At 42.3% G+C, this 27,942-nt stretch overlaps 1 protein-coding gene across 1 annotated transcript in view; it reads left to right on the top strand.

Annotated features, from left to right (window-relative positions):
• The window catches only part of LOC132397564 (protein kinase C-binding protein NELL1-like), a 943,441-nt gene that overhangs the window by 254,614 nt on the left and 660,885 nt on the right, over positions 1-27,942 (top strand). The window contains exon 12 of the mRNA XM_059976383.1: positions 26,891-27,019. Coding sequence (XP_059832366.1) covers positions 26,891-27,019 — 129 coding nt within the window. The remainder of the gene's footprint in view (positions 1-26,890; positions 27,020-27,942) is intronic.

Genomic DNA, 27,942 nt, shown 5'->3' with positions numbered 1-27,942 from the left:
AAACAACTTACAAAAGGTTCAGAGGGTTAGGTAACGTTAGAGATCTAGAAGAGTATAAGGCGAACAGGAAGGAGCTTAAGAAGAAAATTAGAAGAGCCCGAAAGGGCCATGAGAAGGCCTTGGTGGGCAGGATTAAGGAAAATCCAAAGGCATTCTACAAGTCTGTGAAGAGCAGGATGATAAGATGTGAAAGAATAGGACCTATCAAGTGTGACAGTGGGGAAGTGTGTATGGAAGTGGAGGAAACAGCAGAGGTACTTAATGAATACTTTACTTCAGTATTCACTATGGAAAAGGATCTTGGTGATAGCAGTGATGACTTGCAGCAGACTGAAAAGCTTCAGAATGTAGATATTATGAAAGAGGATGTGCTGGAGCTTTTGGAAAGCATCAAGTTGGATAAGTCGCCGGGACCGGAGGAGGCTACTCAGGCTACTGTGGGAGAAAATGGAGGAGATTGCTGAGCCTCTGGCGATGATCTTTGCATCATCAATGGGGACAGGAGAGGTTCCGGAGGATTGGAGGGTTGCGAATGTTGTTCCTTTATTCAAGAAAGGGAGTAGAGATAGCCCAGGAAATTATAGAGTAATGAGTCTTACCTCAGTAGTTGGTAAGTTAATGAAGATCCTGAGAAACAGGATTTATGAACATTTGTGGAGGTATAGTATGATTAGGAATAGTCAGCATGGCTTTGTCAAGAGCAGGTCATGCCTTACGAGCCAGATTGAACTTTTTGAGGATGTGACTAAACACATCAATGAAGGAAGAGCAGTAGATGTAGTGTAAATGGATTTCAGCAAGCCATTTGATAAGGTACCTCATGCAAGGCTTATTGAGAAAATAAGGAGGCATGGGATCCAAGGGGACATTGCTTTGTGGATCGAGGACTGGCTTGCCCACAGAAGGCAAAGAGTGGTTGTAGACAGGTCATATTTGGCACGGAGGTCGGTGACCAGTGGAGTGCCTCAGGGATCTGTTCTGGGACCGTTACTCTTCGGGACTTTTATAATTGACCTGGATGAGGAAGTGGAGGGATGGGTTAGTAAGTTTGCTGATGACACAAAGGTTGGAGGTGTTGTGGATAGTGTGGAGGGCTGTCAGAGTTTACAGCGGGACATTGATAGGATGCAAAACTGGGCTGAGAAGTGGCAGATGGAGTTCAAACCAGATGAGTGTGAAGTGGTTCATTTTGTTAGGTCAAATATGATGGCAGAATGTAGTATTAATGGTAAGACTAATGGCAGTGTGAAGGATCAGAGGGATCTTGGGGTCTGAGTCCATAGGACTTTCAATGCAGCTGTGCAGGTTGACTCTGTGGTTAAGAAGGCGTATGGTGTATTGGCCTTCATCAATTGTGGAATTGAATTTAGAAGCTGAGAGGTAATGTTGCAGCTATATAGGATCCTGGTCAGACCCAACTTGAAGTACTGTGCTCAGTTCTGGTCACCTCACTACAGGAAGGATGTGGAAGCCATAGAAAGGGTGCAGAGGAGATTTACAAAGACGTTACCTGGATTGGGGAGCATGCCTTATGAGAATAGGTTGAGTGAACTCGGCTTTTTCTCCTTGGAGCGACGGAGGATGAGAGGTGACCTGACAGAGGTGTATAAGATTATGAGAGGCATTGATAGTGTAGATAGTCAGAGGCTTTTTCCCAGGGCTGAAGTGGTTCCCACAAGAGGACACAGGTTTAAGGTGCTGGGGAGTAGGTACAGAGGAGATGTCAGGGCTAAGTTTTTTACTCAGAGAGTGGTAGGTTGTGGAATGGGCTGCCAGCAATGGTGGTGGAGGCGGATACGATATGGCCTTTTAATAGACTTTTGGATAGGTACTGGAGCTTAGAAAAATAGAGGGCTGTAGGTAAGCCTAGTAATATCTAAGGTAGGGACATGTTTGGCACAACTTTGTGGGCCGAAGTGCCTGTATTGTGCTGTAGGTTTTCTATGATCTCCCCCTCTCCCTGCCCCCTTCCCACTCTCAGTCCACAATAGAGACCCATATCAGAATCAGGTTTATCATCAGTTACGTATATTGTGGAATTTGTTATTTTCCTGGCAGCTGGACAGTGCAATTCATTAAAATTACTACACTACTGTGCAAAAGACTTAAGCACCCTACCCCATATGTCTGTCTGAGACTTTTGCACAGTACTGTACCACAGGTATTATTGCCCTTCATGGACTCAAGGCCTCAAAGCAGAAAAAGATGAGTAGGGCATTGTGAGAAAAGTTCAAAATCGAATTATCAATCAAGTATGTATGCAGTATGTCGCCATAAACTACTTTGAGATCCATTTTCATGTTGGCATTCACAGGATAACAAAGTAATACAATGGAGTCAATGAAAAGATGGGAGTAGCTTTCTTCTTTTCCTCTTTCTTTGTTATTGAGGTATAAACTTGGTGTTTCCTTTTCACTGATCTAAATACGTTTCTAACTCTGATCAATACTCAAAGTTCTTTTCCTTTGAACAACGACCTTTAGTACAAAGTTCAAAAAGTTCAAAGCAAATTTTATTATCGGGATACATATATGTCACCACATAGAATCCTGAGATACTTTCTGTTGTGGGGATACTCAACAAATCTATCGACTAGTAACTGTAAATAGGATTGATCAAAGATCTAGTAGATCATAAAGGACAAAAAACTGTGCAAATGCAAATATAAATAAACAGCAATAATTAATGTGAGCATGAAATAACAAAATATAGAGTCCTTAAAGTGAGACTTCTTGTTGTGGGAACATCTCAATAGATGAGTGTAGTTATCCTCTTTAGTTCAAGAGCCTGATGGTTGAGGGGTAGTAACTGCTCTTTGGCCTGGTGGTGTGAGTCTTGTGGCACTTATACCTTCTAACTGATGGCAGCAGAGAGAAAAGGGCATGGCCTGGGTGGTGAGGATTTTTGATGATGGATAATGCTTTCCTATGACAGTGTTTCATGTTGTTGTGCTCAATGGTTGGGAGGGGTTTATCCGTGATGTACTGGCCTGAATTCATCTTTTGTAGGATTTTCCATTCAAAGGCATTGGTGTTTCCATACCAGTCCATAATGTTGCCACTCAATACACTTTCCACTACACATCTATGGAAGTCATACAGTAGCTCCCACCGCAGACTTTTCAGCTGATATATCTCAGATCTGTGATTCGATTAAATGAAGAAATCTGTCATTGGAGGAGAAACGGGCAGAAGATTTCTGAAATGTTGCAATGTTATGCAGCAAAGCATTTATTGCATTATATTTAGCATTGTTGCTGCCACATTGCATTATATTTTTTGTCTGCAAACAAAACATTTTGCCATTAATTGTGATTTTATTTACAGTGGGTTTCAAAAATCCCTGATCTAAATCCTCTGTTTCATCAGAGAGTAAATGATAATTCTGTATAAAGTAGATGGCAAATTGTCTTTTTATAATGAATTTGAAAGATCCTAATGACTGTTGGTGGTGCCAACTTCTAGGAAGGGAAAGCACCCCACAGGATTTACGGATGATTAGTTTTATTGATTGATCTGACAAGTGCTTTATTCTTTTTGGAGAATTAGTTTTAATAAGAAAAAGCTGCATGACGCGTTTAGAGGATTTAGAGAGGCTCAGACCAATTATTTCTTATTGGTGCCAACACACATATCTCACCTTTTATTGAGTATGACCTTCAGGCACTTGCTTTAGGGACTGTGGGCATCAGTCAGTTACTGGTGAATAAGGGTACTCCTCGGAGTTTAAGCGTTCTGGAGAAACTTGTAGCTGCTGCTTCTTCATTGTGTGGGTCATACAGTCAACCTGTACCTCCGGAGGATAATGATGAGCGGGAAAAATTATGATGACAGTGGGAGTCTCTGTGTAGTACATGCCACTTCCAAATGTAATAATTTAGTTATTTTTGCAAAATGTAAGTTTGGTGTTTGCTTTTTGTTTTCTTGAGTCCAAGTGACCTAAAACCTGCATCCTCCCTCAAATCATTCAGTTCTTCTAACTCTGTCTCAGACATTGTCTGACAGTCCGTTTGTGAAGTTTCTGTTTCTCAGAATGCAAGATGTTATTTGTTACCAACATACTTGAGGGAAAGACGAGAATTGAAGAGTTGTTACTATTGAAAAACGATGTAGTGCTTTCCCAGGATATATGATGGTTAAAATCTCTTGGCCTTCCAGGCGGGTATAGTTATTGATTTTAACTGACGTATCTAAAACAAACTCTGCCATCTTCATCCGAGATGATACCTGGGCAAGTCTAGTCTGGCGGTATTTATATCCTCGTTATCCGACCCTCCTGATTAGTTAGTCCTCATCCAATCAGTTTTCTGCTGTCCCACTTTGTTTAGAATTGAATTCCAGTTCTTACTTACAGTGAGACCTTTGTCTTTGTTAAAATTCTTTTTCTCTAGTTTTATTTCAATGTTACTACTAATAAACTCTTGATTTCCCTTAGATCTCATTTTAAAAAGGAGGTGATTAAGCTTATGGTGATTTTTTTTTATTGTCCTATGCTGAACATTGAATCTTGAGTTCAGGACTTTGCCCCTGTTTACTCCAGTCATTATGATAACAATTATTAATCTCCTGATCTGACAGTAACTTTGCTTGTTTAATATATAGACTTTCCAAAGAATCTCATTCCCCTTCACCTTTTGGTACCATGAGGAACTCTTGATTTCTCCCAACATCTTTAACAAATGATGTGGCAGCGAGGGTCTGAAAGAAACATACACATTGAAACCAAAGGCCCAGATAGAATGGACATGGAAGAACATGTTTCCATAAGACCGTAAGACAAAAGAGTAGAATAAGACCATTCAGCCCATCAAGTCTGCTGTGCCATTTCATCATGGCTGAACCATTGCCCTCACAACCCAGCTCTCCTGCCTTCTCCTCGCAAACTTTCACACCCTAGCTTATTAAGAATCTATCAACCTCGTGCTTAAATATACCCAATGACCTGGCTTCAACTGACGTTTGTGGTAATGAATTCCACAGACACACCATCTTCTGGTTAAAGATATTCCTCATAATCTCCATTCTAAAGTGACATCCCTATATTCTGAGGCTGTGCCCTCTGGTCTTAGACTCCCCTACTATACGAAACATCCTCTCTACATCCATTCTATCTAAAAATTTCACCATTCAATAGGTTTCAATGAGATCCCACCTCATTCTTCTAAATTCCAGAGAGTAAAGGTCCAAAGCTATAAAACGCTCCTAATACCATAAATACTTTATTCCCAGCATCATTCTCCTGAATCTCTAATGAAACCTCTCCAATGTCAGCACATCCATAAGAGACCCAAGCTGCTCACAATACTTCAAGCGAGGCCTCACCAGTGCTTTATTAAGCCTTAGCTTAATATCATTGCTCTTATATTCTAGTCCTCTCAAAATGAATGGTAACATTGCATATGCCTTCCTCACCACCGACACAACCTGCAAGTTAACCTTTAGGGAATCCTATTTCTTTTAGTGGAGGAGTCCGGGTCTAGAGGGCAGAGCCTCAGTTTCGAAAGATGTCCCTTCAGAACAGAGAGGAAGAGGAATTTCTTTAGTCAGAGGGTGGTAATCTGTTAAACTTATTGCAATAGACGGCTGTGGGGGCCAAGTCATTGAGTATATTTGAAGTGGAGGAAAATAGGTTCTTGACTAGTCAGGGTATCAAAGGTTATGGGGAGAAGGTAGGATACTAGGGTTGAGAGGGATGATGAATCTGCCATGATGGAATGATGGAGCAGATTTGATTGGCTGAATGGCCTAATTCTGCTCCCATGTCTTATGGTCTTATAATTTTTTTAAAAATGGAGTATACAGTATTTTGAAAAATCTGGGTTTAGAGGAAGCATTCCTCTAAAAAGAATTTATCAGAATCAGGTTTATTATCACTGGCATGTGATGTGAAATTTGTTAATTTAGCAGCAGCAGTTCAATGCAATACATAATCTAGCAGATAAAATAATAATAATGAATAAACAAGTAAATCGATTACATAAATATGCAAAAACAAAATTACTGTATATTTTTTTTAAAAAGTGTGATAGTGTCCAAAGATTCAATGTCCATTTAGGAATCGGATGGCAGAGGGTAAGAAGCTGTTCCTGAATCGTTGAGTGTGTGCCTTCAGGCTTCTGTACCTCCTACCTGATGGTAACAGTGAAAAAGGACATGCCCTGGGTGCTGGAGGTCCTTAATAATGGACGCTACCTTTCTGAGACACCATTCCCTAAAGATGCCCTAGTTACTTTGTAGGCTAGTATCCAAGATGGAGTTGGCCAGATTTACAACCTTCTGCTGCTTCTTTCGGTCCTGTGCAGTAATCCCTCCATACCAGACAGTGATGCAGCCTGTCAGAATGCTCTCCACGGTGCAACTATAGAAGTTTTTGAGCATATTTGTTGACGTGCCAAATCTCTTCAGACTCCTAATAAACTTTAGCCGCTGCCTTGCCTTCTTTATAACTACATCAATATGTTGAGACCAGGTTAGATCCTCAGTGATCTTGACACCCAAGAACTTGAAGCTGCTCAGTCTCTCCACTTCTGACCCCTCTATGAGGATTGGTATGTGTTCCTTTGTCTTACCCTTCCTGAAGTCCACAATCAGCTCTTTTGCTTACTGACATTGAATTGTTGCTGCGGCACCACTCCACCAGTTGGAATATCTCACTCCTGTACGCCCCCTCATCACCACCTGAGATTCTACCAACAATGGTTGTATTGTCAGCAACTTTCTAGATGGTATTTGAGCTATGCCTAGCCACACAGTCATGTGTGCATAGCGAGTAGAGCAGTGGGCTAAGCACACACCCCTGAGGTGCACCAGTGTTGATCATCAGCAAGGAGGATATGTTATCACCAATCCACTCAGACTGTGGTCTTCTGGTTAGGAAGTCGAGGATCCAATTGCAGAGGGAAGTACAGAGGCCCAGAGTTGGCAACTTCTCTATCAGGATTGTGGAAATGATGGTATTAAATGCTGAGCTATAGTTGGTGAGCGGCAACCTGACATGGGTGCTTGTGTTGTCTAAAGCCATGTGGAAAGCCATTGAGATTGCGTTGGCCATTGACCTATTGTGGCAATATGCAAATTGAAAATTTAACAAGAACATTAAAACATTTCTGTTCATAGTTTGTGAGCAAGATAACAGCAAACATTTCAGCTGTCCAAGAAGTTGTACTTGGCAATCTGCCTCTTGCCTTTGTCGTTCGCATCTCATTTATTCTTACTGAATGTTTATTAATTTATTGTATTTTCATCTCACACGGCTGCGGTTGAACTTATTGCTTCCTGAATTTTTATTTGTTTCCTCGGTGTGTATTTGTTATTTGTGAGTTGGAGCAAGTCATAATTATGAGAAAGGCTGTGGCCCTCTGGGTGTTTGAAGAGTTATGAAGAGGGAAAAATTGATGCCAAGAAGTTGGATCATGCAGCCAATGGAGTGGCTGTGGTGTGTTAGTTTTTGTGAAGAATTACTTGATGTTCTCATTTGGCTCTTCATCAGGTGCTCACAGCTTTTTTTAAAAAATCTGGTTGTAATCCTTATCCCCCCCTAAGCTCCTCTGTCTTCCACCACAGTAACAGCCCACCAAGCTGGTCTGAACTGGCACACAGTGGCTCCTGCTCTGCTGACCTTTTGTGAGTCCCCTTACTGGAAAACCACACATGAATTCTGACCTTCCCACTTTCCCACCCGAACCCCACTGCCGGTGCTCCCCTTCCCAAGTGCCTCCTTCTTGCTACAGCTGGTTACCTCTTTCACAACATTTTACACGCCCTCCAGTACACCAAACTTCTGAACCCTATCCACTCCTTCTGCTCGTGCTTCCCCCTCTTCTGACCTTCCCCTTCCACCCACACCACCTACTAGTGTTTCCCCTTCTCCTCACATCACCATCCCACAAACCCAGCTCACGACTACCTACTCTTGTCTTATTGTCTACCTACTCTTTCCCCAATTCCAGTTCTTGACTGATGTTCTGTTCCTGCACTGTCCCTGCTAATTCCTGTTCCTGCATCTGCCTGACCCTCATGTGTGATGATCTACCCTTATCTTCTCCCAACAAAGTCTGAATAGAAACCACCCCTCTCTCCTCAACCACTGTTCCCTATTCTCTGGAACTACCTTGAACCCCCCCCCCCAACTATAGATCCATTCTCTTCCCTGCCCTACTAGATTCTCATGATCATTCCCCTCCATCCAGTGAGTGCTCTCCCTCTACTGCAAATTCTGTCACCCACTCCAAACCTCCAGTTGATATTTCTATTCTCTCAACTATCTATTGTCTCACGGAAAATGCTCTGAATTTCCCCCACTCCCGCTTCTACCCCAGCTAGTGTTCTTCTCTTCAAATTACTTCCTCTTCAAAAATTCTGCCCTTTGCTCCACCCTACCGTCTCCATCTACTTGACTCCCTGTTTCTTGAATGACAATAGTCACCATGAATATTGAGGTTTTCCTTTCAAGCTCCCATCAGCATCTATTCTGCCCTCTCCAGATTCCTAACTCTCAATGGGCATCAATTTGCTTAGCAAACATGAGGAAATCTGCAGATGCTGGAAATTCAGTTAGCACGCACAAAACGCTGGTGGAACGCAGAAGGCCAGGAAGCATCTATAGGAAGAAGCACTGTCGACGTTTCAGGCCGAGACCCTTGGTCAATTTTCTTACCTCTCTTCTCACCACCCACCCCCACAAATATTGTCCTATCACCCAATTCCAATATCCCCAGCTAAGATTTTCACTCATCTGAAAATTGACACCCTTTCTCCCTTGACTACTGTGCTTTTCTTCAAGTCAAGTCAAGTCACTTTTTATTGTCATTTCGACCATAACTGCTGGTGCAGTACACAGAACTTTTTTCAGAACCATGGTGTTACATGAAGCAGTACAAAAATTAGACTGAACAAAGTAAAAAACAACACAGAAAAAAACTACACTAGACTACAGACCTACCCAGGACTGCAAAAAGTACAGAGAACAGTGCAGGCATTACAATAAATAATAAACAAGACAATAGGGCAGTAAGTTGGTGTCAGTCCAGGCTCTGGGTATTGAGGAGTCTGATAGCTTGGGGGAAGGAACTGTTACATAGTCTGGTTATGAGAGCCCGAAGGCTTCGGTGCCTTTTCCCAGATGGCAGGAGGTAGAGGAATTTGTATGACGGGTGAGTGGGGTCCTTCATAATGCTGCTTGCTTTGCGGATGCAGCGTGTAGTGTAAACGTCCGTAATGGCGGGAAGGGGAGCTGACCTCACTATCCGCTGCAGGATCTTGCGATCCGAGATGGTACAATTTCTGAACCAGGCAGTGATGCAGCTGCTCAGGATGCTCTCAATACAACCCCTGTAGAATGTGATGAGGATGGGGGGTGGGAGATGGACTTTCCTCAAACTTTGCAGAAAGTAGAGACGCTGCTGGGCTTTCTTTGCCATGGAGCTGGTGTTGAGGGATCAGGAGAGATTCTCTGCCAAGTGTACACCAAGAAATTTGGTGCTCTTAACGATCTCTACTGAGAAGCTGTCAGTGTTCAGCGAAAAGTGGTCGCTTCGTGCCCTCCTGAAGTCAATAACCATCTCTTTTGTTCACATTCAGAGACAGGTTGTTGGCTCTGCACCAGTTGATTAGCTGCTGCACCTCTTCTCTGTAAGCTGACTCGTCGTTCTTGCTGATGAGACCCACCACGGTCATGTCATCGGTGAATTTGATGATGTGGTTCGAGCTGTGTGTTGCAGCACAGTCAAGGGTCAGCAGAGTGAACAGCAGTGGACTGAGCACAAAGACTGAGCAGTGAACTAGGGAGCCCCCCCGTGCTCATTGTGATGGTGTTGGAGATGCTACCTCTGATCTGGACTGACTGAGGTCTCCTAGTCAGGAAGTCTAGGATCCAGTTGCAGAGGGAGGTGTTCAGGCCCAGTAGGCTCAACTTTCCAGTCAGTTTCTGAGGGATGATTATGTTGAATGCTGAACTGAAGTCTATGAACAGCATCCGAATGTATGTGTCTTTTTTGTCCAGGTGGGTTAGGGCCAGGTGGAGGGTGATGGCAACGGCGTCATCTGTTGAGCGGTTGGGACGGTACGCAAACTGCAGGGGTTCCAGTGAGGGGGGCGGCAGGGTCTTGATGTGCCTCATGACAAGCCGCTCGAAACACTTCATGATGATGGATGTGAGTGCAACGGGACAGTAATCATTTAGGCAGGACACTGAAGACTTCTTCGGCACGGGGACGATGGTGGCGGCTTTGAAACACATTGGAACAGTGGCGCTGCTCAAGGAGATGCTGAAGATGTCAGTGAGAACATCTGCTAGCTGGTCTGCACATCCTCTGAGCACTCTACCAGGAATGTTGTCTGGTTCAGCAGCCTGCACAGGGTTCTCATCACATTGGCCACGGTGAGACACAGCACCTGGTCACTTGGAGGAGGGGTGCCATGTCATTTTCTGCCTCAAAACGAGCGTAGAAGTTGTTCAGCACATCTGGGAGGGAGGCATCACCCACACAGTCAGGTGATGTTGTCCTGTAGTTGGTGATGTCCTGAATGCCCTTCCACATGCGCTGTATTCATTCTTCTCATTCTGCCCGGCTATTAACTTCTCTCTTCCCTTAACACCCATAATGGCAATAGAAAGACATACTGTCGAGTGAGGCCTTTGAGCTTGGGTCTCATGTGTAACAGAATCCCTCAGCAACAAATTTGTAAACATATCACTTATTGGCTCACTCTGAACTGATTGGTTAAAAGACATAAATGCACACTTTTCCGTTTCTGGGCAGTAAGAAGATTTCAGTTTGAAATTAATATCTTTAATACCCATGAAGAGGCTGTGGAAAATCTGACACCATATCAGCATGGATCTCTGTTTCCAAGGGATCCAACCACCAAGCACATATTTCCCTCCCTGCCATTTTCTGCAGGGATTGCTCCCTACGTGATTTCCTTGTCCATTTGGCCAACCCGACTGATCTCCCTCCTGGTACTTATCCACACCTGTCCCTACATCTCCTTGCTACCATCCAGAGCCCCAAATAGACCTTCTGGGCGAGGTGAGTCTCCACCTGTGGGTCTGTTGGGGCCATCTACTGTACCCAGTACTCCCAGTGTGGCCTCCTGTACATTGGTGAGACATGATGTAGATTGGGAGACTGCTTTGCCGAGCATCTACGCTCCATCAACCAGAATATGTGGGGTCTCCCGGTGACCACCCAATTTAATTCTAATTCCCCTTCCAATGTTGACATGTCCGTCCATGGCCTCCTCTACTGCCATGGTGAGGCCACATTCAGTAAAAGGACCAAGACCTTATATTCTGTCTGGGTAGCCTCCAGTCTGATGGCCTGAACATTGATTTCTAGAACTTCCAGTAATTGCCCCCCCACCCAATCATTCCCCATTCCTATTTCCCTCTCTCTCCTTTTCTTCTCACTTGCCCATCACCTCCCTCTGGTGTTCTTCCCCCTTCCCTTTCTTCCATGACCTCCTGTTCTTTCCTATCAGATTCTCCCCTTCTCCAGCCCTTTACGTCTTTCACCATTTGACATCTTAGCACTTTACTGCACCCCTCCCACTCTCCTGGTCTCACCTATCACCTACTACCTTGTACTAATTCCTCCCCTCCCTCACCTTCTTACTCTGACCTCATCGTTCTCTCCAGTCCCGTTGAAGGGTCTCGGCCCAAAATGTTGACTCTTTACTCTTTTCCATTGGTGCTGCCTGACCTGCTGAGTTCCTCCAGCATTTTGTGTGTGGGGCTCAATGGCCTGCTTCTCTTTTGTAATCTCCATACGACTGAGATTCCAGCAAGGTAGCCCGTGAGCATAAAGTTATTAGTGAGCATAGGGAATGTAACAGCACGCAGAACTGCTGTCTGGTGCAGATACTTATGATTTTGTAATTGGATAGCGTCAAGAAAAAATGCTGTGCAGTAAGGAGAGAGGCTTTAATATCCTGTACATTGTACCACACTTCAAGTGAAAGACCAAAGGATGCAAACAAGTTAATTTATATGCCAAATATGCTTGTAATAGCAATTCCCTCTTTAACGCAGTAGGTAATTTCTTTATGATGCTGTCATGAATTGGCTGTATTTGATTAATGAATCACTTACCCCAAAATGTCACTTCACATCACTTTGGGTGTGCTACGGTTTCTGTTAGAGTCATGTATTCATAGAGCATTACAGCTACCGAAACAAACTATTCAGCTCATCTAGTTGATACTGAACGGTTATTCTGCCCAGTCCCACTGACCACACCTGGACCAGAGCATTCCATACCCCTCCAATCCATGCTCTTATCCAAATTGCTCTTAAACGTTGAAATCAAACCCACGTCCACCATGTTAGAACATAGAACCTAGAATAGTACAGCACAGTACAGTACAGGCCTTTCAGCCCACAATGTTGTGCCAACCCTTAAACCCTGCCTCCCATATATCCCCCTGCCTTAAATTCCTCCATATACCTGTCTGGTAGTCTCTTAAATTACACTAGTGTATCTGCCTCCACCACAGACTCAGGCAGTGCATTCCACGCACCAACCACTCTCTGAATAAAAACGTTCCTCTATTGTCCCCCTTGAACTTTCCACCCCTTACCTTAAAGCCATGTCCTCTTGTATTGAGCAGTGGTGCCCTGGGGAAGAGCTGCTGGCTGTCCACTGTCTATTCCTCTTAATATCTTGTACACCTCTATCATGTCTCCTCTCATCCACCTTCTCTCCAAAGAGTAAAGCCCTAGCTCCCTTAATCTCTGATCATAATGTATCCTCTTTAAACCAGGCAGCATCCTGGTAAATCTCCTCTGTACCCTTTCCAATGCTTCCACATCCTTCCTATAGTGAGGTGACCAGAACTGGTCATGTTAGCTGGCAGCTTATACCACACTCGCATCACCCTCTGAGTGAAGAAGTTTCCGCTTAAATATTTCACCTTTCACGCTTAATCTCTGATCATTGTTTTAGTCTTATCCAACCTCAGTGGGAAAAGCCTGATTGAATTTATCCTATCTATGCCCCTCGTAATTTTGTGTATCTTTCTCAGATCTCCTCTCCTCATTCACTTACGCACCCGGGAATAAAGTCCTAAGCAATTCAGGCTTTTCGTTTAGCCCAGAACCTCAAATTCCAGTAACATCCTTGTAAATGAAATGTTAATGTGAACCTGACCGTTTGAAATTAATTCTTCCCTCACCAAGTCTCAGGCCTGGGTTTTATTGGTAAACGCCAGCATAGAACTATCTGCATTTTATGACGTGGGTGCTGATAGTTTTCAGGTGTTCCATGGCAGTTCCAAAAAATGTACTGGTCTGCCGTTGTATTCCAGTCTAGCATTTGTACGTGTACTCCTGAAATTCCCACTGTCTATGCTTACCCTACTATCTCTAAACATTCAGCCATGGCCAAGTCATATGTTCCCTCTTTTTTGAGCATTCTGTGTGTGCTTTTTTTCGTAGAAGTTGCAGAATGATTAGGGAACATTTTCAGCAAAGCATAGCTGCATACTGGCTATGTTACCGGGCTACCATTCTGAAGGCTTGGACCAACCACTGGGAGAAATTATTTCAATTCTCATGAAGGCATCTGGGGTAATTTAAATACAATTAATAAAATAATTCTGGAATTAAAAAAGCCAATTCCAGTAATGATGAGCATGATACTAATGAATTACAAAACCCCATCTGGTTTTCAAACCACCATCAGAAAAGGTAAGCTGCTATCCTTACCTGAGAAACACAAGCACAATGTTGGAGGATCTCATCAGGTCAACAAGTATCTATGGAGAGGAATGAAGAGTCAACGTTTTGGGCTAAGACCCTTCATCAGAAAATAGGAACAATTGTAGGCCACTTGGCCCCTTTAGCAAAGCCCTATTCAATGTGATCAGTGTTAATCAGCCATGAGGAAATCTGCAGATGCTGGAAATTCAAACAACACACACAAAATGCTGGTGGAACGCAGCAGCCCAGGCAGCATCTATAGGGAGAAGCACTGTCGACGTTTCGCGCCGAGACCCTTCATCAGGACTAACTGAAAGAAAAGATAGTAAGAGATAATAAGCTTCTGGCTCTGTCTGCTCTTCTGTGTGATTTCCCCATCACCCTCAATTCCCTGATCTACTTCCCTGATTCCCTGATCTAATTTATCTCCTCAACCACAAAAACCCATGTTTCAGGCAGAGACCCTTCATCAGGACTGGAAAAGAAGGGATTAGATGCCAGTGAGAGAGTGAGGTGGCGGGAGGATGTAGTACAATCTGGCAGGTGATATTAACTCCCCCCTCAGCTGGCAGGTGCAGCCAGCTGAGGGGGGAGTTAATTGGGTGAAGGAGGAAACGTTTAAAGGGCAGAAGAAGAAGGAATCTGGTATGGCGAGACAGTGGACCATGGGAGGAAGAGAAGGAGGAGGGGCATCAGATGGAGCTGATAGGCAGGTGAAGAGAAGGGGTAAGAGGGGAGCCAGAATGGGGAATGGAAAACGAAAGAAGTGGAAGGTGGGATAAAGTACCAAAAGTTGGAGAAATCAATGTTCATGCTGTCAGGTTAAAGGTTACCCAGATGGAATATAAGGTGTTGCCCCTCCAACTTGAGGGTGGCAGCATAGAGGAGGCTATAGACTGAAATGTCCAAGTGGTAACTGGAATTGAAATGGTCGGTCATCGGGGCAATCTGCCAGTTGTGGACAGAGAGTTGTCCTTACTCGTTCTGATCCGTATGGGACTCCAAACCTACAGTGATGCACTTGATTCACGGAAGTTCCTGAAACTGTCTTGTCAGCCAACCTCAAGAGGGCATGTTTCCAAATATATTCTACAAATTTCTGCAGATGTACGGGGGAGAGCATTCGAACTGTTTGTATCACTGTCTGGAATGAAGGAGCCATGACGTAGGATTGGAAAAAGCTGCAGAAAGTCGCTGACTCAGCAAGCTCCATCATGAGCACTAGAATCCAGCATCGAAAATATCTTCAAAAGGCGATGCCTCAAAAAGGCAGCATCTATTATTAAGGGCCACGTCACTCTTCTCATTGCTATCATCAAGTAGGAGGTAAAGGAGCCTAAAGACACACACTCAGTGTTTTAGGAACAGCTTCTTCCCCTCCACTATCAGATTTCTAAATGGATAATGAAACCATATACACTATATATTTTTTTATCTTGCTGTCTTTTTGCATTATTTATTTAATTTACTTTTTAATACACAGTACTGTGCAAAAGACTTGGGCACATACATGCAGTAATAGTAATTTTATGTATTGCCCTATACTGCTGCAATGATAAAAACAATTTTCATGACATATGTGAGGGATGATAAACCTGATTTTGAAATGGGTCTCTATTGTGGACTGAGAGTGGGAAGGCGGCAGGGAGAGGGGAATCATGTTTGAGATAAAGAAGGGGGAGAAGGGAAGGAGCAGGAAGCACTAGAGAGACATCCTGTAATGATCAATAAAACAATTGTTTGGAATCAAATAACCCTGCCTGGTGTCTCAGGGCTGAGTGTGTTTGCACCCGCATCATCCCCCATCTTGACAATCTTTCTCTGTCACCTGTCCCCTACCCTTCTGCAGCATTCCACCATCACCATTCCCAACATCCTTTGCTCCCACCAGATTTACAAACTCACTCTCGCTCCAGGTAATTACAGCACTGAGGTAAAATCTTCGGCATCCTAGCTATATAACTAAGACTTTTGCACTGTACTGTATTTTTATTATAATGTATTACAATGTACTGCCACAAAACAACATTAACAACATATGGCAGTAATATTAAATCTGATTCTGATGCATTCTGAATGTGCCAGCTTGACAAATAATCAAACAGACAATTTCAGATTCAGATTCAGATTTAGATTCAGATTCAGTTTATTGTCATTTAGGAACCACAAATGCAATGCAGTTAAACAATTTCCCCAGAATGATATCACAAAAACGTGTGACAAAACAGACTACACCAGAAAATCCACATAACGTTTGGCAATCCCCAATCCAGAGTCTGGACAGTCTGCTGCGTATTAATATCACGCTACCATCTTAGCGCGTTCCCTGGAAAGGAGCTCTAAATCTACCAGACAAACAAGACCAAAAACTAAAGCTACAAGACCTGCACAAAACAACATAGTTACAACAGTGCAAACAATAACATAATTGATAAAAAAAAAAAGACTATGGGCACAGTAAAAATAATCCAAAGATGTTAAAGGACTAAGTTTAAAAGAAATCACCACACAGTTTCCACAAGTCCCCAGGGTCCTGACAGACTCGTCATCCCACGCCAGCAACAGAAGGGAATACCCCTGCTATGGACTTCTGCGGCACTGCCCGACTCAGCCTCACAGACACAGCCCACAGTGAAAGCTCCGTCGAAACCAGCCTCGCAGACGCAGTACACACCGAAATTTGGAGTGGTTATTGGGCCAGATATTTAAAATAATATTTTTAAAATAGCATTTTTGAGGCAAGTCTGAAGTTTATTACCCCACTTCCATTCCTGTTCTAAGAAACACCGATTGTAATAATCTGAGGCTGGGTGTATTGACGTCCAATAATTAAGCCACCTGTCCTTGTATGGTTTGTGTCTTGGTAGAATTGGATCTCCAGTCTCTGACAAAGTTCTTCCTGCCACAGACAAGACAAATTCAGTCCAGGCAATTGCTACTCGTCTACCCTTAATCCATAAATTGATGGATAGCTACCATTGACATTGCTACTGAGCATGGTGTATAAGACCATAAAACAAAGTAGTAGAATTAGGCCATTTGGCCCATCAAGTCTGTCACACCATTCTCTCTAGCCTCTGAGTGAATAAGTTCCTGATCATGTTCCCCTTAAACATTTCACCTTTCACCCTCAACCTATGACCTCCCATTCTCATCTTACCTGACCTCAATGGAAAAAGTTTGCTTGCATTTGCCCTATTTATACCCCTCATAATTTTGTATACTTCCACTTTGTATCTCCCCTACTGTCCTACGCTTCAGGGAATAAAGTCATGATCTACTCAATCTTTCCCTCTATGGTAACTCAGATCCTGGCGACATTCTTGTAAATTTTCTCTGCACTCTGTCATGCTTACTGATATTTTTCTTGTAAGAAGGTGACTAGAACGGCACAGAAGACTCTAACTTAGGCCTCACATCTTGAACGTACCATCTCCTGTACGCAACACTTTCATTTCCTTGTTTGATTTATGACTCCGACCATTGGAGAGTCTTCCCTTTAAAGCAGGGTGACATTAGACCTACTTGAGTGCATTGGTGCCTCACCTGATCAAATGCTGACTTGGCGTCACTCCCACTTCACCTTCAGAATTGGACCAACGTTGTGATGAGGTCTGGAGCCAATCCTGACACCGAACGCTAATGCTTCTCAGCAACACTGTCAATGGTGGTCATCCCTCATTGATTGATGAGTTAAGAGTATGGATTGAGAGTAAACTGGACAGTATTGCCTAGACTGGATATGTTCTTCGAATGGCAATTGTAATTTTATGCCAGTGCTGTAGCTAAAGTGAAGCAGTTTATTACAGTTAGTTCTGGAGTGCCAGTCTTCCATGCTGTCATTGGGCTGTAGTCTTAGCTGTAACTACTGCTTCTTGACATCACATGGAGATTCAGATAGAGACTTATTGATCGTACATACATCAAAACGCATGCAGGTTGCGGGTTATGGGTTTGGTAAGTGAGACAGAAGACAATGATTACAAATATGTTAACATTTATTGACAGATAAACAGTAAAATATTTGATCAAACATGTAAACAAGTACTTATCTAAGATACCCTAAGTTACAAAAACTGCAACACCTCAAACTCAACATGTACTTTGTTAAGTCTCCCCAAGTTGCACAACTACAAACTAAACATTTAGCAAATAGATGCTTAACTAAGTGTGCACGTGGGTCCCCTACATCTGCTGTACACTTTCCCAGTGGTTCCTCAGCACTGGTTGCAACCTCAGTGTGAAGATGGACCCCTGGAGACAAAAGAAAAGCCAGCAAGTCTCTCGTACATGCTATTCATATACCCCTGAGGCCCCTAGAACCAGATACTGGTGCTGTAGCACACAAGGCAACCAATAAGAAAGAGCTGCTGCATCCTTCAGATGGGCCAATCAACAACCGATGAGGTGGAAGAGGCTTTTGACCGGTAAGTAAACTAACCCTTCGCAGTACAAAATGTCACCATGTGTTCTGCTGCCGAGATAGCTTGCCCACAATTCTTGCAGAGCAACACAGAACACAACAAGCGACAAAACAACAACAACAACAGCAAAATAAGCTGCTTTCCTCTCACCCACTCAGCCACACACTTGGACAGCCCTCTAATTCCAGAACAAACTCCAACATCCAATCTCCAAAATTCAGCCATCGGGCTTCAGCTTCCAGACTTTTGATCAACCCCAGTCCCCACCCTCCCAGGCCTCGATAATTGGCATTGACCACTGGACCAGCTGATGACAGGACCCCAAACTCCAAGCATGCCAACTCACCAGCCCCCATGCCTCCTTGTGCCTTCTGCTCGCGCGGACATCCTATCCAAGAACCCCCACAACCTGGGACAGCACAGCATCCATGCGTACCTCTCATTACCCTCCACGCCACTGCCCCATGAGTGCAGGGCAGAAGTGGAGAATCCGGACCTCCTTTGTGACTGGTCCAAGTCACTGGCTCTCAGGTGTGAGGCAGAGGCCTAGAATCTGAACCTCCTTTGTCACCAGTCCACATGGCTGGCTTTCGGGCATGGAGCAGTGGTCTGTGTGCCACAGTAGCCTCGCGGTTAGCATGACACTATGACAGCTTGAGTTGTCAGAGTTCTGAGTTCCATTCCACTGTCATCTGTATAGGAGCCTGTAAGTCCTCCCCATGAGCGCATGGATTTCCTCCAGATGCTCTGGTTTCCTCCTATAGTCCAAAGACATATCAGTTAGTAGGTTAACATACCTGTGATTAGGCTGGGGTTAAAATGACTTGTTGGTGGTGGTGTGGCTTGAAGGAATAGGTGCCTATTCCTTACTTTATCTCTAAATAAAATAAATAGATAGACTTTGGATGTCCTCATCATTCATCCACACAGCTGGACTTTGAGCATGCAGCAGAGGCCTGACCTCTATTTCCTCAATATCACTGTCTCCAAACACTAATCTGATCTCTCCAACTCTTCCACAACACTGTCCAGAACCCAAAGCTGACTCCTAGCTCCTCTCTCTATTATGAAAACCACCCCTACAAGCTCAAAGTACAACTAAGTCTGAGTCACAATCTCGATGGAGACTGCAGCTTAGCACCATTTTGACTGAAAAACAAAATGGGGTGAATTAAATTGGCTGGAGATGCTCTTTTGTGATGGTGGCCATCGTAGGAGGAAGCCAGGATGGGTCAACTATTCAGCATTTCTGACTGAATGTGGTCGTGGGTGCTTCTATCCTTAGCCCATATATTCATGTCCCTGCTGTTGTGAGGATGAGGATATTCTTGGACTTCCTCCTGTTATCTGGTTAATTGTCCATTGCCATTCATCACAAGTTTCACAGTTCTCATCTTACCTGAATGAACCCATCTTACTCACACCAGTTAAACGTGAAACCAAAGTTAAACAGCATTAAGGTCAAAATGGGAATTTCAAATTTGGTTTTATCAAGATATTACCAAGATTAGAATATTGTCAATGAGGAGAGGTTGGACAAAGTTGAATTATTTTCTATGGAGCAACCAACTCCAAGGGAGGTGAATGTAATATACCAGGTAAAAGTATATTAAATTGGAGGTGAATCCAATGAAATCATTGGCACAGACAGCTGTGAGGCCGAGTCGTTGTGTATATTTAAAGTGGTGGTTGATAAGTTCTTGATTAGTAAGGAAGTCAAAGGTTGAGGGAAAGGCAGGAGAGTGGGGTTGAGAGGAAAAGTAAATTAGCCATGTTGGATTAGCAGAGCAGACTCAATGAGTCAAATGGCCTAATTCTGCTCCTTTGTTTTATGATTGTAGGGTATAAATTGAGAGGCAGACAGAGTGTAGATATTCTGTTTCTTTTCCCAGGGTGGAAATGTTGTATAGTAGGAAATGTAGGTTTAAGGTGAGAGAAGAGTGTTAAAAGGAGATTTCTGAGGTAAATTCATTTACACAGGAAGTAATGGATCAAGTTAGGAAGGTGTACCAATGTTTGAGAGGTATTTAGACAAGCACATGAAGAGGCAGTGAATACAGGGATACTGGCCATGTATAGGCAGGTGAGATTGGCTGGATTTCTATCATGGTTGGTACAGAAATGTTGTGCCAAGAGTCTGATCCTGTATTGTATTGTTCTATCCTCTCTATAATACTGGCTATGTACATTCCATAGAAGTGCGTAACAGTTTTGTGAATTAGTGCTGCCATGTTGGTGTTTTTTACTGAAGAAAAATGTGAAGTTCAGGACGTTGAGGCAAATAACCACTTCCTCGATGTCAACAAGTCAAAGGAGATGGTTATCAATTTTAGAAGAGCTTGCACTAATCACACCGATCTTTACACCGGCAGCACAGCTGTGGAAACTACAAGCAGTTTCAAATTCTTGGGAGTGCACATCTCATATAACCTCACATGGTCCCAGAACACACTCTGCACAATCAGGAAAGCTCACTAATGCCTCTGCTTTCTTAGGAGGCTGAAGAAAGGTGGACTGTGCACGTCCATATCTGTGTCTTTCTACAGGTGCGCAGTAAAGAATACCTACAAGCAAGCTGCATAATATGGAAACTGCACTGCAGTGGACAGGAAAGCTTCACAACGGGTAGGCAAAGCCACCCAATGCATCCCCAACACCAGCTGACCCGCCATATAGTGTATACAGAATGGTGTTGGAAAAATACCAGTCACATCATGAAGGACCTCACTCGTCCTGCTCATGGACTGTTTGTCCCATCCCATCAGGGAGGAGGCTACTAGCATCCACACCAGGACCACCAGATTCAAAAACAATAACTTTACCCAAACAGTAAGGCTGATCAACACCTCCACCCACTAACCCACCCTTTCACATCCCCTAGCGCATGACTTTATTACTTCCTGTCAGTCACCTTCTACGCAGACACTCCTGTGCCTAATGTCACTTTATGAAAATGCAATCAATCTGTGTTATAAGCTATCTTATGTATTTATATTTATCGTACTTTTTTATTATTGTGTTTTTTAATCTTATTGTGTTATTTCTGAGCTCCATCAGAGGTGGAGTAACAATTATTTTGTTCCCTTTTACACTTGTGTACTGAAAATGATATTAAACAATCTTGAATACATGAAATTTTCCATCAATTGATGATGATGATCTGATAGTCTCTATTGGATCAATCCCTGATTCTCAAAATATAGCTTTCTTTGGCTTTTTGGTTATGAATAATACAGCTGAATTTGAGTGAAATTCCAAGAAGCCAACTTTGGGACATTTAATTTATTTCTATCTGTGCAAGTTTTCTGACTGTTTATTTTGGTGGATTGACAGTTAGGAGCTTAATACGGCAAATCAGATGCTTTCAGTTGGAAAGATCTTATTGCTGCACCTCGATATTTCTTTGCAGTTTGTAATCTCTTAACTAAATCCAATTGGTTTCCATGGAATTGTTTGATATGAAATAAAACACTGGCAATTTTGTGCATTGTACTTATGCAGCTTTACACAGAATCTAAAGCACAAAACCCAGTCATTGAACCCAACAGGTATTTACTGGGGTTTATAATTAAGTGAAATTCTTTGTCTCTTTAATTATCTTTTACCAATTTTCTTTTATAATCTGTATGATTTACTTTAGTTGCACCATGTGACCTTAAATTCCACAATTTCACTATTTTGCTAATATTTTGATTTGATCTATTAGTTTCTCTGCTATTGATTCAATCATGTGAAGCAGTGCCTTTGAATCGTTTGTTTATAATAGAGACACAACATCCAAACTGCAGTAGCTCAAGAATGGTTTAGGAAAATGTCTAGTTTGGGCTATGTGAATGGCATAGTGCCTTTAAGACTGCTTGTGGTCCAAATTTCCAAGGTCCCAATTTGTTACAAGCCAAGGACGGAGGAGAGCTTGTTGAAGAAGTGCTTAGATCAGGTTGCCATGGACCTCTTGCTTAATGGTGTTAGTCTGTGACATAAAAAAAAGTTGGGAATCCCTGACTTAGAAGAGCTCTTCCCCCAAAGTTAGTGCCCCAGGCTCCATTTGATAATACGTTTTGCAGTCTTGTTGCTACCACTGTCTGTTAAGAGGCCATTTACCAGCTGAAAATCAAACACGCCTCTGGAATAGATGGATTCTGTGCTGAAGTTCTAAAAGCTGTTGGAGAAGAAATTCAAAGACTCTGTTACATTATCTAGAAAGAGGAGCGAATGTTAGGGACTCTCAGATCCTCGCAGGCTAATATTCTCGATTGAATCTGGAGTTGTGCTCAACTAGTTCCAATGGGCGGGCCACATTTTCTTTTTACATGTTGGACACAAGACTCTGAAATGGGCATTCTACTTCAAGCTCTGCCACGGCTGGACATTTCCAAAGAACAGGAAAGTTTTCAAGAGGGCTTTCAAAGCTTACTTGGAAAAGAATGTAACATCCTTTAAAAAAAATAAAAACACAAAATGCTGGCAGAACTCAGCAGGCCAGACAGCATCTATGGGAGGAGGTAGTGACGAGGTTTCGGCCTGAAACGTTGTCACTACCTCCTCCCATAGATGCTGTCTGGCCTGCTGAGTTCTGCCAGCATTTTGTGTTTTTATTTATTTCCAGCATCTGTAGATTCACTCATGTTGCCAATAACATCCTTACTGGCAGGTGACTGCTGAGGTCTGAGAAGAGCATCCAGGACAGCTCTCAGATCCTCGTGTGTTTTCACTGGGTGCATACGGAGGGAAATTATAATCAGCAGAGCCAAAACAACATACCCACCTGCCCCATCTGTGGTAGAGTCTGCAGGTCCTACATGAGTATCGTCAGTCTTCTCACAACGCATCACTGGAGTGGAAGGAAATTACTGTATCCTCAGTTTAAAAGGAAGAAGATTTAAATTAGTAGTACTGCCAACTTCTGTATTCTTTTCTTCTAGAGATGTGGATTTGACTGTAATTTTTAAAATTTAATCAAATTTCTTGTTTAGGATGTTAAGTAATTATTTTCCGAGATCTCTTTTCCACTTGGTATATGCTACTGTTGTCATAATAAATGTTAAAAGTTAAAATAGTTTTATAATCAACAGTAACATTGAAATTACATCCAAAGAATAATGTCTCAGTAATGCTGTACTTAATACTTAAAGCCTTCTTGAGACTTGAATGAAGGGTTTTTTTCAGTTCTCAGAGTGTTTTGGTGCTGATACTGACCCTCCCTAAGTTTCACACAGCTACTTATGATGAATTTATGTCACTCTGTACATACAAACAAATTCCCATAAATATTATTAAATTCAAATAAGAACCAGTCTTAGAGGGGGAAAAAATCAGTTTCCCACTGTAATCACATACCATTGTTTGTTCGGAACACACACTGCCAATTTCACCACAGGAGGCCACTTAAAAGAGTTGTTTCAGACGTTGGCGAGCAATCACTTCTATCAATACTTGTGCAACTGTTCTTTATTTAACAATGCGCTGTCCACTGTTATGCCAAACCAATCGAAACCTATCATTGAGTGTAAGGCATCGTAATTCTATTCCATTGTAACTAGGCACGGGAAGATAATAAATATGCATGTTAATTGGCCTTCGCCGACTGCATTTAATACAGTACCTTGGAGCTATGTTGATCATACTGAGTACATTTGTGCATTTTCAACATAGGCAGAATTGACTTATGGCCATCTGTAAAAATGGAATTCATTTGTAACATAGGGATGGCCTTTATAACTTAACCCCCACAAAACGGCTTCATCTTCGTCTGGATTAACCGTAGCGAGGGTACAATTTTAACACGGTGAAAATGCATTCATTTTCAGGTTATCTGTCTTGGGATGAAATAAATAACTGCATCAGTAACCACTGATAGCCAGTTCACTATTTTGTTAAGCCTCACAAGGATGACTGAAATGTCTTCCTCAAAGCAAGACATGATATTGAAATACCAGTGACTCTGCAACGTTAAGAATGTTAATGAAAACCCCTCTTCTGTCCACTGTTGCTTTTGCGAATGTTTTCTCATTGGATTTATGAAAATTATTCCTCCACCTTCAATATACCGGCAACAGGGAAATTCTTGCCCATAGTAATTAGGGTCCTGTTGCTTCTCCATTAGGAAGTGCAGTCTAATCAGATAATTCCATTCTCGTTGTTTGCATCATACACCATCAGATGCCACTGGGAATAATTAGTCTCTTCAGGAATCGTCATGAATGGCCGTTTTGCAAAATACAGTGTTTAATTTCTCCAGAGTTTCTACTTCCCAGAGACTTAATAAACTAAGCAACTGCTGAATGTATAAAAGCAATCAGCAAGAAAGGGATAAATCAAGCACCTTCGAAGATTTAGGCATATTGTATTTTAGTTTGCTTGTCCGATACTCTGCAAAGCAAATTTATATAGATAGATATCATTTAATTTTGCTAACATATTTGTGTGGGCTTTAAAGTTTCCAAACTATTTACATTAGTAGTAAATTACAATCATTAGTGCTTCTTTCTCTGAGAACATGGAACAGCTTTGCACAGAACAGGCCCTTCAGCCCATTATATAATATAGAGCACTACAGTACAGGCCTTTCAACCAATGATGTTCTGCCGACCTTTTAACCTACTTATACAGCAATCTAATCTTTCCCTCCTATATAACTCTCCGCTTTCCTATCATCTATGTGCCAATCTCAGATTTTCTTAAATGACCCTATTGTTTGTGCCTGGCAGGGTGTGCCGTGCACTCTCTACTCACTGTGTTTAAAAAAAAAACCCTCTATCATCTCCCCTTTACCTTTCTCCAATCACCATAAAATTATGCTACCTAGTATTAATCATTTACGCCCTGGGAAACAGTTTGGTTATCCATTCAATTCATGTTGTGCCAAGCTGATTAGTCAAGGCAGGTTAAGTTTATTGTCATAAGCACAAGTACAGGTGCATTGGTAAAACTTACTTGGAGCAGCATCACTGGCATGTAGAATCATATATGCAGCATTAACAAGAAAATATTGATTATACACAGTTTATGCATTAATTATACAGTACTGTGCAGAAGTCTTTGACACATATATATGACTAGTTTGCCTCAGACTGTACGGTAGTAATTTTATGTATTGCACTGTACTACTGCCGCATAAAAATACAGAATTCATGACGTGTGAATGATGATAAACCTGATTCTGGTCTGGGTCTCCATTGTGGACTGAGAGTGGGAGAGAGAGAGGGAGAGGGGAATCATGGTTGGGAAAAAGGGAAAGGAGAGGGGAGGGAGTGGTAAGTACCAGAGAGACATACTGTGATGATCAATAAACCAATTGTTTGGGATCTAATGACCTTTCCTGGTGTCTCAGGGCTGTGTGTGTCTGCACCCGTGTTCTCCCCCCCATGTCTCCCACCCCCGTTCCTGTCACTTCTTCTCTGCCACTTGTCCCATGCTCCTCCTACCATGCTCCACCCTCACCATTTCCAATATTAGTTTGCTCCCTCCAGATTTACAAACTCGCTCTCTGCTTCATGTTGACAAATACAGGACTGTGCAGAAGTCTGAGGTGCCACGACTGGCAATACATTCCAGGCACCTTCCACTTCTTATGTGATAAAACCGAGCTTGCCCTGCCGCCTTCTTTGAACGCTCCCACTGACCTAAAATGCCTGTCCTCTAGTATTAGGCATTAAAATCCTGGAAACACAAGCCAGCTGCCTTATCTCTATCTCTCATAATTTTATAAGCTCTATCAGGCCTCTCCTCAGCCTCTGTCATTCCAGAGAAAAGGAACCTAGTTTGTCCAACCTCTCCTGATAGCACATTCTCTCTAGTCCAGGCAATGTCCAGGTGAACTTCTTCTCCATCTTCGCAATTGCTTTACAGCAATCGCTGGCTGGGGTTCGGTTCCTGCTACTCTCTATGAGGAGCTTGTACGTTCTTCCCGAGACTGTGTGTGTTTCCTCCATGTTTTCCAGATCCCTCTCACAATACAAGGGCATATGGGTTAGGATTAGTGAGATGTGGGCATGCTATGTTGGCATTGAAACACGACATCACTTGTGGGCGGCCCTAGAACAACCCTCATTGATTTGATTCAAATATTTCAATGTACATGTGACAAATAATACTAATCTTTCTTTATCTTTTTCCATTCTTCTTATATGGGGCGACCAGAATTTTTATCGTAATCAAAATAATGTATATGCAGCAAGGGGAATATTAAAGCTTTACAGGAAAATATGCTACTTATTCTTGCTTTAAACCTTCTCGTAAGTTATCTGCAATGTTCCTCTCCTGAATTATCCAGGCAATTCCAGTAATAGAATTCATGATATGAACAAATAACCTAATCTGTCAAACAACAGAGGGAAATTCTCAATATAAAAAGCTTCTTTTGAGGTGAAACCTAAAATAACATTAAGGGCTTTTGTATAATCCATTGATGGGGTTCAAAAAGTAATTTTGACTTTGAAGAATGAACGTTAAGCAATGAACACTCTCATCCTTGAGCATCCAAGTTAATGACTGTAAAATTGCGAGTTTGAGAATAAGATGTGGTGTTTCCTGTATTATATTATCATATCCCCATTCTTGTTACGTTGCGATCTATCAGTTCATTGAAAAGGTACTAATTGCAATGGTATTTCTTTGGAAAACACTTTGTTAACCATGTTGTAAATATTTAATATTGTAAAAAGCCTTTTTTTGGTTTGGAGTTCAGGGAAGCATTACCATTTGTGTAAACGATTTGCCTATTTTTATGCACTGACTCCCCTGTGGTTAACCAGGTCCTTATTTTACAGGCCATGATTTCTGTGCGGAAGGACATGAATGTGGTGAAAACTCAGAATGCTGGAATCTAAACACGAAAGCGGTCTGCATGTGCAAAAATGGCTTTGCACCCATACAGGGCGACACGGCGAATTGTGAAGGTGGGAGGTGTTTCTTCTTTGGAACTTTTTTTGGTGTTTTCAAGCCTGTAATGGTGGACAAGAATGCGAAGTGGTTTGGCCATGGCTTCAGGTAGCTCTGAGTCCTGCGAATGTTCGTGTTGTCAGACTCCGTTGCGGAAAAGGCAGATTTGTCTCGGTGAGCAACCGATGGAGAAGTTTGGATGGACATCAGCATGATGGTAGCTCTTTGAAGAAGCGGTGTTAAGTTAGTGGCTTGAAGATTTGTCAGTTTGTTCATGGTCTGAGGTCTTTTTCATTCATTGTTGGATATGTTTATCAGTTCCGTTTATCACTTCACCCTGGCTGTCTTCAAGAAAGTAGTGATAAGCCTTCTTCTTGAGAACAACCTACTTTTGTAGCATGTTATGTGATCTCTTACGGCTGTTTATTGGTTAACCAGGACTCTATAGAATGGATAAACAATGTGAAGTCCGCAACATGATTTCTATTTATTTTGCCATCAGTAATTAAGCCAGATTAATACAAAAAAATTAGCAGCAGATTTGAAATATTGTAACATCGATTGAATTATCGTGCCTTAGCTATTGAAATTCAGAAACTGTACCAGAAATTTTCATCTGTCAATGGATTCGGCACAAGAGAAAATGAGTTCTGAATGAGAGGAATTAAATAAGAAGTTTTGCTACTTTGCAAATTGATTGCCTATTTCAGGTAGAAATTGCTATTTTGGAAATTGTACTTTTTTCTCCAGAAGCATGCTCTAGTTCTTTGATGCTGAGTACTGCCATTCATTTCCTCTTCCTGTGGACTCATACCATCAGCTACTACACAGTATTCAGAAGTAAGGTGGAGCAATAAAGTTGCAGTTAACAAACAATAAGTAATGGTCAGATAAAATGCGCAACATTTTAAAATATCATTTTGGATATAATTGTGTGAGT

This window comes from Hypanus sabinus, chromosome 7, assembly GCF_030144855.1.
Source record: "Hypanus sabinus isolate sHypSab1 chromosome 7, sHypSab1.hap1, whole genome shotgun sequence".
NCBI lineage: Eukaryota > Metazoa > Chordata > Chondrichthyes > Myliobatiformes > Dasyatidae > Hypanus > Hypanus sabinus.
This window is presented reverse-complemented; position numbering and strand designations above follow the sequence as displayed.